Source organism: Colletotrichum lupini, chromosome 8 (genome assembly GCF_023278565.1).
Source record: "Colletotrichum lupini chromosome 8, complete sequence".
Taxonomy (NCBI): domain Eukaryota; kingdom Fungi; phylum Ascomycota; class Sordariomycetes; order Glomerellales; family Glomerellaceae; genus Colletotrichum; species Colletotrichum lupini.
In genome coordinates, this window is record NC_064681.1 from 2,685,567 (window position 1) to 2,704,612 (window position 19,046).

The 19,046-nt window shown below is 36.4% G+C and overlaps 4 protein-coding genes across 4 annotated transcripts; 1 reads left to right on the forward strand and 3 right to left on the reverse strand.

The window, feature by feature from the left end:
- Positions 1-880: 880 nt before the first annotated feature.
- On the reverse strand, positions 881-2,587 carry CLUP02_15304 (uncharacterized protein; the record flags this gene model as incomplete). The annotated part of the gene is made up of 4 exons (XM_049294228.1): positions 881-1,668; positions 1,747-1,979; positions 2,099-2,502; positions 2,558-2,587. 4 exons carry the CDS (start codon positions 2,585-2,587, stop codon positions 881-883), a joined length of 1,455 nt encoding a protein of 484 aa, XP_049151374.1.
- A 1,946-nt stretch (positions 2,588-4,533) lies between these two features.
- Positions 4,534-7,632, forward strand: CLUP02_15305 (uncharacterized protein; the record flags this gene model as incomplete). Its single annotated transcript, XM_049294229.1, has 4 exons — positions 4,534-5,939; positions 6,103-6,146; positions 6,404-6,709; positions 6,770-7,632. 4 exons carry the CDS (start codon positions 4,534-4,536, stop codon positions 7,630-7,632), a joined length of 2,619 nt encoding a protein of 872 aa, XP_049151375.1.
- Positions 7,633-7,904: 272 nt separating this feature from the next.
- Positions 7,905-9,181, reverse strand: CLUP02_15306 (uncharacterized protein; the record flags this gene model as incomplete). The annotated part of the gene is made up of 3 exons (XM_049294230.1): positions 7,905-8,063; positions 8,119-8,839; positions 9,174-9,181. 3 exons carry the CDS (start codon positions 9,179-9,181, stop codon positions 7,905-7,907), a joined length of 888 nt encoding a protein of 295 aa, XP_049151376.1.
- A 2,904-nt stretch (positions 9,182-12,085) lies between these two features.
- CLUP02_15307 (uncharacterized protein) lies at positions 12,086-12,244 on the reverse strand (the record flags this gene model as incomplete). Its single annotated transcript, XM_049294231.1, has 1 exon — positions 12,086-12,244. A coding segment is annotated over one exon (159 nt), but the record flags the coding sequence as incomplete, so codon positions are not given.
- Positions 12,245-19,046: the final 6,802 nt, after the last annotated feature.

The window sequence follows — 19,046 nt, forward strand, 5'->3', positions numbered from 1 at the left end:
CCGCTTAGCTTACCTGATTAGCAGGCGCGAACACCGCTCAGCGAATGCGATGGGGGGAGGGAGGAGATATTGCCCACTTCCCCAGCTGGGTGTCTTGCTTTTCCCGCTGCAGACTTGTCTACATAGAGCGGCGTTTTTGTAGTGGGCCGAAGGATCTGATCCTAGAGTGGGGGGTTCCTTCCATCCCGGCCAGCGGGGGTCCCGTTCCGGTGCCGGGTATCGGAGCCGACCCGATGTGGTACATGGGAACCTGCCGCGATGCTGTCGTACGTGTGCCACCGTCTCGCCTTTCTGTATAACCTCACATCTCGCTGAATCTCTGCATCAATTCTGGTCTACCAATCTTCCTCAATCGCGTTCAGAGAGCCGCCGAAGTCGATGTCGCACCGATCGGAGTGTATCACCGGCAAGATTGAGAATCACTCGGGAGTTTTCTGGGCAGCACTCTGCATGCTGCCAGGGACCGGACCAATGTGCGACAAAGATATTGAATATGCGACTCTCCGCCGATCGAAACACCGATTTCTGCATTGCATCTATCGTGTCTGATTCTGCTTGTCTCGTTTCCTTGGGCCCGGGCGGGAATGAACTTTGAAGCCGAAGCCGATGATTCGATCAATGGAGCCGATGCCGAACTGTTAAGAACCTAGCTTCCTAGGATTTCGTACCCCTGATTAAACGGCTGAATGCATGCGATGTTTGACCTCGTTTAGGTAATTGACTGTTTGTCTGGTTGGAACCACAATATTTCGGACTCGCACAAGACTCTGAATAAGACCAAAGATCGAATGCAGTCTGAGAGGAGCTTGCGCGCTGTGAACTGGTGTTCAGTATGCTGCGAGCCTTCGCGGCTTTTCAACTGAGTCTTTCAATGGGGTACCTATGGCTTTTCTTCCTCCATCTCAGAATCGTAATCATACACCGAAACAGGATAATCCTCCCGCGACCCAGCCTTCTTGATAAGCTTCATATCGAGCATTTGCAAGAACAGCCTATCGTTAGCGTCCTCATCGTAGTCGTCCGTCCAAATAGAATTATAGTTCTCCCACTGCCTGTTGTTGTGCTCGTAACGCGGATGGTTGGAAAAGTAGCTGAGCTGTTCCGCGCGAAAGAGCTCAAGATCAGGGCAGTTCGTCCTCAGGTGCGCAAATACGTCTTCCCAATTGCCCCCATCCCAGTGGATCTTGACGTCGTCAAAGTTGACCCGGCGGATCGCCGAATCCTGTGACGATAACGGAACCGCCGACAATAGTTGTAGAAGCGACGGTATGTTTGTCCATATCCGGCGGAGCGAGAGGTCGCGCAGATATTTGGATTTGAATCGGGGATTGTCCCACTGCTGAACGTCCAAGTTGAGATAATGCGTCGCCTCGATGCCGAGTGCCTCAAGTTTGGGGCAAGATGCCACCAAGACCCAGAGTGCGTCCTGATGTTCTCTGTTGGGATAGGTTGCCTGCACATTACTCGGCGCAACCGATCCCAGGATAGTCGTTCTATCGCCGTCGTTATTTTCCTCCTCTATCTTGGTGTATTGTGCGCTTCCGCTCGGTCCAGTCTCGTCGACGATAACCAAGCGTAGCTTCCTAAGGCGATCCCGAGCATCTTGAGAGAGGCCGCCAGCCAATTGTCCAATATGCCACGTCGAAGGCACCGCAAAGCTGAGGTCCACTAAGTGTTGGAATCCCGGACTGGTCAGACCGTGTTTCACTGTTGCTAAAACTTCATCTACACCTTGCATGTCGTAACAATTTGCCATGAGATCGTGTTTGCTGTGTGCCGCAGGGAAGTCAACACTGAAGCGCTCTATGTGCTTGACAGTGTTAAAAAAGCGTCGAAGAAGCGCGTGTTCATTGTTCTTCCCGTAATGGAGCTCGTGCCTAGAGCGTGTCGGGTCCGAGGTCCACCAATCTGTCGTTCTAAGTTTGTCGACATAGGAGTTCAAGATGATGTAGTCGTCATCGACATCCTGACCTTCGAACCTGCGTCAGCCTTGAGTCAGTCGTTCGTTCTTATATAGGCAGTAGACTCGAGTAAGCTTGCTGGCGTTTTGCAAAGACGGAGAGTGCTCAGGACATGGCGGTGGACGAGTAAATCTTACATCTCAAAGTCGTACGAGTACAACCGCGAGAAAGTTCGTAGTCCATCGAGATCGTGGAGGCTGAGACTTCTGATCCAACTACATGGACCGCCATCAGGCCCGTCGCAGATTCGGATGAGTTTCTCGAGACGATTCCGATCATCAAAGGGTACGCTCCACCATTCGTGCTTCTGCAGCATTCTGATTACGGAGGAGTTCCATTGGCGCGAGACCAAGCGCAAGTTCCAGAAGCCGCCTCCGATGGGGGGCAGTTCGCCCTGGTTTAACTTCTGCAAGGAGCCGGAACCGTGTCGCGTATTAACAGGAAGCCGCGCTGAGTGTGACGTGAAAAACTTCCAGTCGCCTAGAGAGTAGACGCCTCGGACTTTTGCCAATGGCTGGTAGACCATCAACCCATCAAGGACCTATCGAAGGCGCAGGATTAGCCGACCGCACACAGTTGAGAGAGATTCAACGGACCTGGTCAAGTATTTCGGAAGGAAGTTCCATGGTGCCCGAGATGTATCGTGACTAGATCACCGAAGTGCGGAAAGCCGATCACGATGAAGGCGGTGCCGGGTAGCTTTCCACATCTTACGTGGTCGTTTGGGATGTTGAGCTGTAGTTGCTGGGCCTCTGGGAGGTAAGTAGGGCAGGCAGCCAACAGAGGCTGGGCTTAGCGTAAAATCCAGCAACAGACCACTGTAGGATTAGTCAGACTCCCTACCTTACGGGGAGCATCTGACATCAACCACCCGGGAATGGAAATGCACAACATCGATCTTTTCTACTTCATTACCACTTCTATTCGGCATTTATTCTAGCAGGCTGTTGGGTCTATGATTTTTGTCTCATAAGAAGACTTCAGGTACTCTTTGAACCTTTTTGACGAGAGGTTTCTGCCACTCGAAAATTGGCAGAGACTGAGGGGACGCACTCGAGTTTAAGTACCTCCTGTGTGCTGCTTAACCACTCCTAACATGATCACGAAGAGTGTTTAGTGAACCAACGTTCCAAGACGAATTTGGATCCGCGTCTAGATTACTCTCGACCAATACACATTCCCATCGGTGCAACAGAACCTCCGACTGATCAAAGCCTCGAATCATGTCCAAAGCCATTCACAGATCAAAGAGCCCCTCAATCTCTCCATTCCCACCTATTTCTATATACAATACACCAACCAGGGTTGAGACTGCTGACTCGCATACTTGCAAGATCACTCAAAGTTTTCAGTATGAGGACTGATTATCGGGTGCGGGGTAAAACATGGTAAAGAGGCAATTTGGGACAGTTCAGGATTCGAGAGTGGAATCGACTTCAAGTTGCGTGAATGAGATTATTGGCGCTGCAGCGTGTGAATTAACGGCATGCCTAGGCAATGGCAACCCTCGATGTCAGGCTATCAAGCTATTAACACCCTCGGTGTTCTTGACCACTTTCAGTAGATCACCCTCCGAATTTCAATAATAGTTCTCATCGTGATTTCTTATAACACTCCACAAAGAATTTTATCCAAGATGAAAGCCTCCGCTATCGCTGTCCTTCTTTTCAGCAGTCTAGCTACAGCTGAAATCGCCAGAGTAGTTTGCCAACAACCCCCTAGAGAGTGGGGAGTATGTGTGGCCCTGGTGTGAGACTTTAAATAACGGTCGATGGAAACTAACGACTTTTCAGAGAACGGCAACTACAACGGCGACGACAGCTGGGCTTGCGGTCAGCGATGTGGCCAGGTTGGTTTCCAGGATCAAATAGACAAGTTCAAAGAACGCCTGACTAACGCAATATGGTGCATTGACGAGAACGATCATCATGGCTATGCTAGATATGGTGCGCGTTTATCTTCTCCGGAATCATTTTTGGATTGTCTACTTACAGTTTCAGGCGCTCGTCCGACAATATGTGCGATTGCTATTACTATTAGAGTCCAGCTTAAGATAGGGCTCTTCTGAGCTCTATAACAATTCGATAAAACCTTTTCGATAGCTACACGCCTTTTCCCATCATCCAAGATCGAGTATTGTCCGTCATGTCTCATATGTACACCATCAACAACATGATAACATGCGTATATAGACAGAGAGAGAATTTGTGACCTCGGATCCCAGTTTGGTATAAAAGTTGCACCACTCCTTATATCTGCCGTATCGAGAAATAAGTATTATCGAAAACATGAAACCCGCCCCCCCCCCTCTTCATTTTGGGACTTCGAATTCGAGAGGTAAAACAGAATTATTTTTCATGCTGATATAAGAACTCTCCTGGAAGGCCTAAAAGTTAAATCTTGGACTGTGAAGGTTGTCATGGGATCTCAAGCTGGAGATATCATGTGGTTGCCTTAGGTATTACCCCGTGCTGACAGTCACAGGCGGGAGACGTCCGGCATAGAGGTACCCACTTTACCAGGGTCACGCGCTTAGTCATCACACCGAGAATCTGCGAACCGATCTCAACCGATGCCAAGTTTTGCCGACTTGAATCTCATCCAGGATAATTCACCTGTAGGGGACGATGAAAAGCAGTATACAATGACACGACGTCTCGATGACGGCACAACGACATACGACCCGTTTACAGGCGTCCTCCCCGTCCTACCGCCCGATGCCCAGCTTCCGGACAAGAACCCGCGCAGCAACGCCGCAACCGCAGCATCGGCCGCCGGCGTGCGCGCCTTGAGCGCCCAGGCCATCGCATTTTACTTCCGCGCTCCTGTCAAGGCCTTCTTCCGCACCCGCGTCGACTACCTCGCCTATGCGCGCAGTGTGCACCAGGCCCAGATCGAGCTGCTCGCCCAGGCCGCCGCCAAGGAGCCCTCGACTAAGCTGAAGGCGACGTTGAACCAGGCATGGTTCTATCTGCGGGGCACTACGCCGGGCGTGCTCACGTCGGCGGTGAAGCAGCACGGCTGGAGCGTGCTCCCGAATCAAGTCTTGCCGCCGCTCATCGCAAACGTAGGCGTTGGAGCCGTGCTGTATACCAGCTACCTCACGATCCTTGGCAGCCTGCATGAGGAGAGCGGCAGAGCGACAAAGACTGTCTACCCACCACCGCACCCGACGCAGACCTTCACCGCAGGATTTCTCGCCGGAAGTCTCCAGAGTTTCATCGCGGCACCGTTAGATGCCATCCAGGCACGGTATGATCACCGCGACCTCATGCCAACGGAGGGTGGGAAACCCAGAAGCATGTGGGCCTTCAGTGCCGAGAAGCTGAGGGAGATTGGTGTGCGTGGCATCTTCGCGGGATGGGGTCTTTCCCTCATGAAGGACAGTTTCGGCGCAGCCGTATTCTTCAGCGTTTTCGAATACGTCAAGGCGCAAGGATACTACCGTTTCGTCTCGTGGTACTACGGCGGACTCGAAGAGCATATTGTTGACTTTATGGCCCAAAAGCGACCTGCGAAGAATGGTAAACCGGAAGATGACAACAAGCAGCCTCTCATCATTCGTCCGCACTACGCTATAGAACCCATCTTCTTACTTCTCGGAGGACTCAGCGCATCCTTTGCCCAACAAGTTGTTCTTCATCCCTTGACTCACGTGCAAGTGGAGCACTGGGATCGCCTCGAGGAACTCGACGCCAAGGCAGCGAAATTGAGGGAAACCAAGGGAGCCGACCCGGCACACCGTAAAGACGGATGGAGGATGGCGAGGGCCTACTACCGGGCTTACAAAGAGACCTGGTCAGAATGCTGCGCAGAGGCGGCAAAGGAAGGGTTGGGCGTGAGAAAATGGCTATGGCGCGGTTTCTGGTGGAACACCATCCGCCAAGTTCCCAGCACAAGCGCTGGATTGATCATTTTTGAACTGGTGCGACGAAAGTACGGTCTCGGCAGCGAAGAGGTTCGCATCATGGGAGACGGGTACGATATATTACTAAATTAGAGCATTTGGCACGCGCGCAGGCGTTTGGAAGGTTGCATTTTAGGGACTCTCGACTCCCCGCTAGACATTTGTACAAATTACATCAAGAGACTCTTTTTTCATATCGTTGATACGATACGGAGTCGCAGCTGTGGCCTGCAGGTGGCACGACTTTACACTGGCTGGCTGGTTTGCGGCACCTTCGGGTAAGTATTTCCTGCACCTCCAACGTCGCGTGGTGATAGAGCAATAAGCTTTCCACATTGGATGCAAAAACCCGGGGAAGTGGAGAAGACATGTTCATTTGATAATCACCGATGACGTCGGGGCACCATGCGGCTCAGGAAACTTTCTCCGGCATCTCTCCCCTCTTTATCTCCCTTAAGTCGTCCCGTAGTTTGTAAATCCACTATACTAAGATTCATCAACAAAATCGACGAAATGGCCAACATTCCAAAATCAGACAATGTTGTGCGCGTGAAGCTTGTCGATACGACAACTGCCATGGTTGGCGTCGCCGAGTCCTTCGTTCAGCCAGTCGTGAAAGGGCATGAAGTCATCAACTTTTGCTCGTTAGCTTTCCTCCTCGAACATGAGAAACTCGGCAAAAAGGCAATGTTCGATCTCGGCGTCCGAAAAGACTACTGGAACCTACCCAAGGGCGCCCAACAAGGAGTGCTGGGGCCAGATAGCGTGATCTTTGGCATGAGTGTACCAAAGGGCATCGATGAGGTGTTGGAGGATGGAGGAGTAGATCCAAAGTCGCTTGGTAAGAGCCTTTGTCTCTCAATTGCTTCCCAAGAACATCCTCTCACACACGACCATATAGATTACTGCATCTGGTCTCACGCCCATTTTGACCACCGCGGAGATGTGTCCGTCTTTCCCAAATCAACAACGCTGGTTACTGGGCCTGGATACTTCTCGTCCAAAGGAAGACCCGGGGGCAGAGATGATCCACAATCGGCAGCAGAGTTTGAAGGCCGACCGCTCGAGGAAGCCAACTTCGACAAAGGTCTGATGGTGGGTAAGTTCAAAGCCCAAGACTTCTTCGGCGACGGTTCTTTTTACCTTCTTGAGGCTCCGGGCCATCAGCCAGAGCACATATGCGGTCTCGCCCGGACGACGCCGTCTTCGTCCCCCGAGGGAGCCACATTCGTCTTTCTAGGCGGTGACATCTGCCATTTTGCGGGCGTCTTCCGGCCGTCGGAAGAGACCCCGCTCCCAAATGGGATTCCCGCTTCGGCCATTGCATTGCGCAGAGATTGGGCGTCCAAAGCCGTGTGCCCATGCTCTCACTTTACTCCCCACCATCCTAACGCGTCGGACGAAGAATCGGCGTCTACCACGCCCTGGTACGAGCTTCCTCGCGGAGGTAAACACCCCGTCTATACAGATATTGACCTGGCCACCGAGTCGGTTGCAAAGATGCGAGAGCTGGATATCAAGGACAATGTCATGGTCTGCATCGCGCACGACGCAAGTCTGCTGGATGTGTTGCCGGTCTTCAACAAGCAGCCGGAGAGGGATATTAATGACTGGAAGACTAATGGATGGAAGGCGACGACGTACTGGAGTTGGCTGAATGAGGTGTCGGTAGACGGTAATACGCCACATGAGCCGGTGGTGGAAGGCTTTTGGAGGGATGGCAAGAAGTGGGATTACGCGGGATACTTGGAAACTCTCAAATAAGACTATACGATCCCGTAGCTAACCGGAGCAAGTAGCGCGGGAAGAAAAGTTTTCTGATGGAATGAATAAAAACGATGATGCTCTCTGATGGAGAAAAGAAAGTGGTCTCAGAAGAAGTGATCTCAGAAGAAGTAAACAGACAAACAAGGGAGAAAACCGAGTCCCTAATGGCGAAATGGGAAAAAAGCTTCTGTACTTGCACTGATGCACGTACAGCCACTCCAGATGCATAAAGTAATTACAAAGCCTCGAAATGCTAGACCACCCCTCGACTATTCACTCTCCTCTGCCTTCTTTGCTTGGGAAGCGACATATTCAAATGCAGTCATATCCGGCTCGCACGTAGTCCCGATCTCGGGCATCTTGCCATTCTGGAAATATTCACGGACGATGTTGTCCACGCAGCTAGAGGGGTGATTGGTATATCCGTGCTGAAAGACATGTTAGCATTGATACTTGCGGGGAAAATGACACGAAAGTACTTACACCAACACCGTGATGAATAACAGCCCGGCTGTTCCGGAACCGCGCAGAAATCTCCCATGCCGTGTTCTCGGGGGTGACCGGATCCCAGTGGCCGTTGATGATGAGAGCCGGAAAGCTGGTCCTGACGTTTCTCAAAGCGTTGAGGTCGATCTTCTCCGCGGCATCGAACCTCCAGCGTGAGCATTGCATGCGCAGCCTGGCGCTGGCTTCGCCGAAAGAGCTACCCTCCCAGTGGGTTCGGTAGATAGAGTACAAATCATCCACGTTCTCGACGCGGAAGGAAGAGTCCGCGCAGGAGATGCCCCAGACGCCAAAGGTGCCGCCTTCGTTCCATTCGGACGGTAGTGCGTTCGCTGCCGAGGCGATGGCGCGGGTCCAGTTGCCCGTCAAGGCGGCGTGGACTCTTTCGACGGCCAGAGGGTATTGCAGCGGCTTGTAGAGCTCTGCCAACAGGGAAATCTTGAAGAGAGACACGATGTCGTCTTTCTCGTTGGCGGTGTCATTTCTGTCATTGATCTGCTCCTCGAGAAGGGTTTCGAGTGCCTTCATCAGGCTGTCCCCGGTAGTGTCGGCGCCGGTGAAGTTGGCCAGTACGCAGGCCTCAGGACCAGCCTCGACGCACTCGTCAAAGAGGTGGTGTAGGGCGCGCTCTGTGTCTCTTTGGCCGGTCTTCCACGTGGTATCGGCATAGTCGTCGGCGATAAGGTTACTATTAGTATCCCTATTACAGGGTAGTTAGTTCGAACCGTAGTTAACGAAGAGATTAATTAAACTATATAAATATCTATATAGTAAGTATAAAAAGGAGGTTCTAACTATAGGTTAGGCTAGCTATAATAATCGTAAATAAGGCCCCTAATTAGCCCCTACGTAGTTAGCTATATACCGTAGTTAAATTAAACTTCTAATTTAATACTAACTTTCTCTTTTTTTTATTAATTTAATTATTATAATTAGAGGTATAATTTAACCTCGGGCCCGTTTACTAAGTCGTCTCCTTTTCCCCCTTTTCTTTACTCTTTTTATATAACCTATCCCTTTATTTATATAATAACTTTTTCATTATTTATAAATTACTCTAATCCGTTATTGAATATTATTTTTATAAAAGCGTTTACGAGGTTATTTTTATTATTAATTTAATAAATCTCGAGTATTTTATGCTTTTTATATAATTACCTAAGGGCTATAATATTAATTATAAGCCTCTTTTTTTATTATTATTCCTAATTTAATAAGGTATTTATATAGCGAGTAGGAATTAGTATAAATAACCGTTAGAATAAATAAAAAGCTAATTCGATTAGTAATCTTTTTTAGTATTATTAAAATTACGTAAGAGAGGTTAACGCCGTTAACTATATTATAAACCTCTAACGCTAGTATACTTCTTATTACTTACTTATTTTTAGTTAATAAGTAATAAATTATATTATTATATATAGTAAATTCGCTCTTATTTATACTCTCGTTAGCTAGGATAATAATATACTTTAATTACGAAATAAGGTCGTTATTATTTATAAATAACTTATTAATAAAGATATAGAGCTTATTAATCATAAGGTCGATTAGGTAATAAAAGAGACTTTAATTAAGATTTATTTATTATTACTTAAGCCGCTTATTAAATACCTTAATATTTTATTTAGTTAGATCTATAGTTTATACTACTTTAATATAATTAAAAGTCGTTTTAAGCTAATAAATACTTATAATATATACCCCTTGTATAAGCTTAGTTTTATATTACTTTTTAATATTAGTTACGTTCAGATTAACGAAGTTAATCTTCTTACTCTACCCTTTTTATTAAAAAACGATAGTTTCCTTTTTAATTATAAAAATCCCGCCGTTAAATACTAAGGGGGTATTTATTATAAGGACCTCTTTTAGTTTTATTATAAAGCCCGCTTTTTAAAGCTCCTTATCTTTTCTTTATATAAAATTAATATTAAATAAGCTTAATATATCGTCGGTTTATATTTTAATAATCCTAAATTAATTACCTTTATACTCCGTAATTAGTAAGTACGGGTCGTACGTAGAGGTAATTATTAATAATTAATTAATATAAAAATCGTAGTATATAGCTTATTAATAAGTACCCGATTTTGCGAGCCTATATAGTAACTTAAGTATTTTAATAATCGTACTTTCTAAGTACTTACTAGCTATTTCTTTTAGTAAATAGACTAGGATTTTTTTATAAGCCCTATAGCTAATTAAGTATAAGCCTAGGTAATATTACGGCTCTAAATCTCGTATCCTTTTTTCTATAGCAATACTATTAGTATTATCATTAATCGTTAGCTATAGCGCTATATAGTAAGTAATTATATAAGTAGCGTTACCTTTTTAATATTACTATACCCTTTAATTACGTATTTAGACTTCTTATATAACTAGGGTATTCCTTTCTCTTTAATCTTACGAACTATTCGTAATTTAAATATATAGAGGTTTATATATTCTTTTAAGTCGTATAAGATAAATCGATAAACCCCTCGATTATAAAGAGTATTTACTTCGATAAGATCTAATCCCTTATATAGCTTTTTAATAGTTATAATTATGCCTTTTTTACGTAGTTTAACCGCTAGCTCGAAATTAGCTTTTTTTTTATTATATAAAAAGTATTAATTACCTCGTCGCTAGTAATAAATTATTACGTTAGGGCTTACCGTCGTAGTTTTTTACGACGTTTTATTAATAGTATTAGTACCTTTTTAGCAATTTCTTTTTCCTTATTATTTATTAATATTATTATAACGATTTTGTTAAAAATAATTTCTTATACCTCTACTACGGGTTATATAGTTTCCCTTAGCTCTTCTTCTTCTTATAAATTAAAAATTACCTCGTTAAGATCTATATAGTATAGTTTAATTACTATAATTAATACTTTGAGTAACTAGTTACGATCTTTTATAACTATATAAAAGTACTTATTAACGGAAATTAACTTATATAGCCTAGCCTATTATTAAGTAATTTCGTATTATATTTATATATTTAAATTTAGTAGTATATTTAAATTATCCCCTATATCGGGCCTATTATACGTAATAATTACCTCGTTAACTTACCTTTTTATACTTACCTCGCGTAATACTTATATTATTTTTTTAACTACTTAGGCTCGTTAACTTATACTTAGCGACGGTAGCGAGGCTAAAGTCGTTCTTAAATATACTCTAAATACTAATAGTATTAATATAAGTCCGTTAGGCCCTATAGTATTATTATAGTATTTAAGTACTATCTAAAGGTATTCGTCGTTAGTAGAATCCGGATTTTCCTTTTTAATAATTCTAAACGCCCTTTTTAACTACTAATATACTCTTTTTACTTTTTTAATACTATAATACGCTTTAACGGGTATAATTTTTAACTATATACCGTAGGCCGTCGCATTATCCCTAAATTCTACTAACTTAAAACTAGTATTAGCGTCGGTTTTAATACCGTCTAGTAGTCCTTAGTATATATCGATTTAGTTTTTTCGTAAGGCTACTTATACTATTTTTATTTATAAATCTCGGAGGAATTACCCTACTTAAAAAAATATAACTACGTCGATTATATATAGTACTAGCCGACTATTTAAATAAAAAATATTAATAACGATTTCCTAGTTAAAGTTAAGCTTATTACGTAATTTAAACTTAAATTTACGTAGGCTTTACGTATTTATTTAGTATTAATAATATACTTTCGTTAATTACTCTAGCGCCCCTATTTTGATATTATTATTACTTAATTACTTTAAGAGGTTATATAGCCTCGTAACCGACGGGTACCCAAATCTCTAATATAATCTTCTAAGCTTACTTTCCGTTAGGTAATTAATTGATTTTATATTATTAATAAGCTTTATAAACGCATACCCCTATTATTATTTAACTATTTCGAAGTACTTATTACTAAAGATTTTATTCCTCGTATTATTAAATATAATACCTAGTTAATCTATATTTTTTAAATATAAGAGAAATAGGGTATTAACGGGTAAAATATAAAAAGTTATCGTTCCGAAATACGTCTTTACTTCTACTATACTTAGGGCGACGATTTCTTTACTTAGGCCGAAACTAATCTTTATAATACCTACTGTTAATATATTAAGCGTTATTAATACGATCTTCTATAATATTTAGAATTACCTTTTTTTTCTAATTAACTATTACGATACCTTAGTATTTAGGATAATCTTATAAAAATTATTTAGGCCGTACTTTTCGCTCGTATAGAATACTTATACGAGCTTAGTATTCAAGGGATTTAAGTAATATAAAAAGGACCCCTTTAGCTACCCCTAGATTTACTTAGTACTATATTCTTTTTTTTTAAATATTAAAAAAAATAGCGTCTTCTCTTTAATTATTAAAAAAATAAGCTTCGGCCCTATTAAATTCGCCCTTTTAGCTACCTCTATATTCGTTATTTAAGGGACCTTTCCTTATTATTTATAAATAAAAGGCTACTTATTAAGAGCTTTTACTACCCTCTATTTATTTAGCTTCGTATATTTTTTAAAGGCGAACGGGGTAAAAAAAGAGTAGTTAATATTATTAATTTCGTTATAATCTAATTTATTAATATAGGGGGTAAAATCTTTTTTATTTTCTAAATCTCTTATAGGGGGTATATACTTTAAATTACTATTTTAACTACCGTTACTAAGTTCCGTACCCCTAGATCTACTTTTATATATAATAAAGAATTAGTTAAATTAATAAGGGCTAGTTTTACTATTTACTACCCTTAACTTTTTATATTATTCGTACGATTTAATACGCTCTTTTTTAAAATAATTACTTAATTAATATCTATTCTTTTTATAAATATAATATTACTTTTTTTATTACCCTATTTATAAATTAAATCTTTACTTATTTAACGAATTTAGGCCTCCTTACTAGCGATTACTATATTTAGCCTCTTTTCTTTTCTTATTATACGTTCGATCGACTTAATATTATTAATAAGAGCCGTTGTATATTTAGAAATAAGTTTAGTGCGGTATTCTTATTTTAATATTAAAACTAGATCTTAGCCTTAAGTAAAGCGTCTCGTAGTTTTTAAGTAATTAGTATAAGGTTATTTTTAATTTTAATATACGCTAAATTACGGTATAAAAATATCTAACTTTTTATTTATTTATCCCCTTATTTAGCTAAGTTTTTCTTAGTTTATTAATTCGATTAATAAGCTTTTTAAAGATCTTTATTCGCAATTTACTTTTTATTATCTTAGCTATAAATACGAAAGAAATTGCTCATAACTTAAATAAGAGCTCTAGGTTCTTATTATAGGTCTCGAAGCGGCTTTGGATTACGTTAATTATATTAAAAAAGTCGTTTTAATCGAGATTACGTACCGCTTCGTAATAATAATTAAAGGCTTTACTTACGAGTATAATATTAATTATTAAATAGTACTAATATTCCCTAATTCTAACTTTTTTATAATAATTATAAAATATTATTAAGGTTTTTTATAAAACCTTATACTTCTCTTTAAAATATAATTTCTCTTTTAAAAAGATCTTTTTAAAGTTTATAAATAACCTCGTATTTACTACTAGATTTTTAATATTTATATACGATCCTTGTGTTACTACGTATTATTAATAACTTTAAGTCGTCTACCTCTTTTTTTATTAACTAATCAGTACCGAATTTCGTATTAATAATAATAACGAGTTATAAATCGAAATAAGTAGAATTATTAATTATTATACTTTTAATACTATATTTTACCCTAATATATCCTTTTATAACGATAGATTTTTATTAGTAATTATAAAGAGGAAATCTAGGTCGTTTACCTTTTTTTTAAATTTATTAAAGTAATTATACGCTCTATCGACCTATACTTAGTTCTATAATACGAATTCCTCCTCTATAATTATTACTATTAATATTTTATATAGCTCTCGTAATTATAATTACGTTAATAGTACCCCTCGCCCGTAAAAGAATCTATTAATTATTTTTATAATTCTTAAGCTTGCGCTCGCGAACCATTTATTTAGCTAATAGCTAAGGTCGTTTATAATCTCGTAAAATAGGGGTTACCCCTATAGCCCCTTTTTTTTATAAACCTTAGTTAAATAGATTAATACTATATTAATTTACTTATTATTAAGCTAATCCGCAATTTTATATATTTATATCCCTTAATAATCCGGGTTAATATTTACTTATTTATAAGGGATTGGGATTCTATTTAAAATCGGGTTTTATTCTCTTTTTTTTTACCTTAACTCGCTAAGGGTCGTGCTCTAGCTTATACTCATATTAATAATTACTAATATATTTAATTTTAATAGGGATATATTTAATCTACGTACTAGTTATAATAAATCCGTACTTTTGCTACTTAACGAACTTATTAAAGTTTAAGAAATTCCTACTTCTTTTTACTATTTTGTTACTACTCTCGTTTTTATTATTTTTAATAATTACTACTACCCTTTTAGAACGCTAGTTATTATACTTATTAAGATCCTCTTTTTTATTTAGTATAAAAGGGTAGGTTTTAATAGTTCCTTTTTATAATAATAATAATAGACGTTTATATTACTATAAAAAGATATAGTAATTAGTCTCGGGATTTTTATTAATTATTAATTTCTATTATTTTATATATTTCTAACCTCCTAAGCCTCGTACTCTTTATAATTTTTAAATAGCTTCCTTCTTTAACCTACCTCTTTTAAGGTAATATTCCGTAAGAATAGTTAAAAATAGACGTTAAGTAGCTCGTAGAGGAGCTATATAGGCTATTAAGAACTATATAGGCCGTTAAGTATAGTTAACGAAGTTAAGCCCTCTTTTTCGTAAGATCGTAGATTTTAAAAACTTATTAAAAATACTTACTTATTACTTATACGTAATAGGGTTAAATATTTTAAAAATCTTATTTTTTACGGCCTCTCGGTTTAAAAAATTCGCTAAGTAAGTTCTAAGATCTTAGGGGGATATAAATCCTTTTAAAAAGAAATAAATAGACGCTTTTTTAAAAAAGAACTTATTAATTAAACTTTAAAAAAGTCGTAGTATTAATTCGAAGTATTTAAATAGGGCTATTATTAATATAATTAAATTATAGTTTAAATTACTTAATATACTAGAGATTAGTAGTATTAAATAGGCTAATAAGTATAATATAAATAAAACTAATATCCTAAAGGGTAAGGGATTTAATAACCTAGTTTTAAATAAAATAAAAACTATAATAATATAAAAAAAAGAGCTTAGTTCGCATACTTAAGTATTTATAATTAGGTATATTTTTATTAATAATCGAGTTATTAAACTATTAGTTATACATAAAAAAAAGTCGGTATAATAGTAATAGTTTCTATTTAAATTTAACCCTTATATTAGTTAGGAGTTTATAGTAATAGATAATAGCTAGACGACTTATAAAACTACCCGTAAGTAATTAAAAATAGTATTCTTATTATAAACTAAGACCCCCCCTCTTAAGGAGCTTAGTATATTTAATAAGCTTTAATTATTAATTTTAAATAGCTATAGGAGTTATATAATAATAGAATTTATATAAAAATACTATAAAAATAACGTTTATTTACTATTTTTATTATTATATACTTCTTATATCCTCTAGTTATTAAATATAGCTATTTTTAAACTTATTAAGTTTAAATATAAAAAAGAGCTTAGTAAAGAGGATATAGTAAATAATTCTATTATTATTAAAAAGTAGTACTTCTTAAGTTATTATTAAAAAGCTCGTTTAGCTAGTTTAATATTATTAAATATACGAAATAAATAAAAAGTAATTAGACTATATCTCCCTAATATAGCTAGACTACTTATTAATTTAATAGTCCTATTTAACTTAATTATATTAATCAAAAAGATTATAAATATTAAATAAGTAACTAATTACAAGAGATTAGGCTATAAGTACTTAACTAGCGAGGCTATAATATAAATATAAGTATATTATAAAACTAAAGCTTATAGAGTCTTTTATAAGGGCTCTGTTTTTTAAAAAGTTCTTTTATAATACGATCTATATACCGGTTATTAAGTTATTAATATCCTATTACTAACTATATCCCGAATTTATTATAATTACTTCCTTTTTACGTAACTTTAGTCCTTAAAGTTACTATATAATATTTTCTTTTAATACTAATAATAAAACTATTAACGTCGTTATTTATAATAAATTTTATAAAGCATTAATAATATCTTTTTTTATTTAAGAATAAAGTGTTAATCCTATTTCCTTATTTAACGGATATTTTATTATTATTATTTAATAATAGCGCGCTAATTAGTTACTAAGTTAGTAATATATATTCGTAATAAAGTATTCCGACCGTCGTAATATATAAGAGCCTACTTAACCTCGTAGTTATTATTATTATTAAGCTATTAAATATAATAAAGATTTTTTCTTATTACTAATTACGTATTTACTTTTTTTTCTCCCCTTTTATTTAATAACCGTTTTATAAATTCTTTTTTATATAACCATACTTCTTTTTTATAATATTCTAATTTTATATCGTTTCCTAATTATAACTCTCTCGCTATATTATTACTAAGTATTTACTAAAATATTTACTATTTTATGTATTTAAAATATACTTAATATAGAGTATAATCTTAAAAAGGGCTTTTATAGTTTCTATAGTGGTACTCTCTATATACGCTATTTAGTTAATATATATTATAATATTAACGAGCTCGTTTATATTATTAGTACTTATATTACTAAGTATATTATTTATTAAATTAATAAAAAGAAGTGTTCTATTATAAGTTATTAAGTCCTCGCTAATCTATTATTAAAATATTAAGCTAATAATATTTTTTAAGTTCTTAAGGAGCTATATAGCGCTACTTAGTTTATTTAGAATACCTTTATAAAGTTTTATAATATTAAAAAATAAAATAGCCTTAACTCTTATAAACATAGCTATGTTCTTTATATTTTTAAATATATTATTAATATATAAAAAAAAGTCGCTACTTATATTACTAACCCGTTAATAAGTAATAAAATTTTTTTTATTTTAAATAGGCTATTCTTCAAAAGCTCGCTACTAACTACGAGTATCTAAACTTATTAATTTTAATTATAATAAGTTATTAGCGATTGTTTAGCGAATTTTTTTTACTAACTTAGATTTCTCTTTTTAAACTAATATTTTTAATATTAATAATAAAACTAAGATTATTTCTTACTTTAATTACTTTTAGTTAGTTTATTTTTATAATAATAGCTATATAACCGCTTTATAAAATAACTTTAACGCTCTAGTTTAGTATTATAAAAAGACTCCCCGGAGTATTATTATTATATATATTTAAGAGTTTCTTATTTTCCTTATTTTTTATAAATATATTACTAAGTTCTTAATAAATAAAGTACTTATTTATATTATTATTATATATAATACTATTCCTATTTCTCGCGGTCCTAAAACTCGGATTCTTATTAAGAAGCGTATTCTTATTACTAATTATATTTTTAATAATAATAACGAGCGGGACGACTTTAAGTTTAAGTTTAATAAGTTTTAGTACGAGGATACTAAATCTAAAGAGCTTAATAATAACTTAAAAATTCTTTTTTTTAATATTATAATAAGTATTATTACTTTAATATTAATAACTTACTAACCCTTATTTATAACGCTCTTTTTAATATAAATAAGGGTACCCTAGTCCTTAGTTATATTATTTTAGATTTTAATAAGGCTAGTATTACGCTCTTTTTATTTTAAATAAAAGCTTTATAACGGCTTAATAAAGCTATTACTTATATTAAAATTAAAACTATAAATCGTAATAAGTAGTTTAATATTAATAAGTTTTTTATAAATATTAATATTATTAAGGTCCCTTAGCTTAACTAGGATTATAAGAGCGTTATTTTAAATAATATCCCCCGTCCCTAACCCGTTATTAATAATAATAATAATATATTTTTTATTTTATTTCTTATTCTACTTCTTATTATAGCTCCCGTTATACTTCTTATTATAGCTCTTATTATACTTCTTATTATAGTTCTTATTATAGTTCTTATTATAGCTCTTATTATACTTTTTATTATAACTCTTATTATACTTCTTATTATAATTTCTAATAGTAACTAAATAGCGAACGCTTTATAAACTATTATTATTAATATATATAATACTTTATACGACTTTAACTACCTCCTTTTTACTTATTATAATATTAATAAAGTTAACGGCCTTATTCTAAATAATTAGCTAAGTACGTATATAAAGCCTCCCCGCTTCTTACTTACTAAGCGAACTATTATTATTAATTATTAAGCTTTAAAAATATACGCTAAAGCTATTATTATTATTATTAATATTACATAAGTTACTCCCCTTAAATAATTAGATCTTAGTAATCTCTTAGCGACGTATTACTAAGGGTTATAATACTATATTTCTTTTTAAAAATTACGCTAAGCTAAATAAAAAGGGTTTTATAAAATATTATTAATTAACTTATTTTTAATAACTTTTTATTATAAACTTAACGTTTATTATCTTATTTTATATATACCCTTTTTTTATAGTATTTAAATTCTTTAACTATTTTTATTACTTTTTTAAAATACTTAATAAGCTCTTATATATTATACTTAGTAAGCTATTTAGCTTATTTAACGAGATATTATAAGTCTTTTCCCTTACCTTATATTATAACGATTTTTTTTAACTTTCTAAACCTTTTATTTATTTTTTAATTTTAAAAAATTTACTATTTAATTACTAACCGTTTAGTAATTTCCTTATAGTTTAAACTAAGAAACTAAGAAAATATTATATATTTTTTAATATTATTTTAATAAATATACTTAATAAGCTTATTTCCTTACCTTTTTAGTTATTATTATTTTAATATATCTTA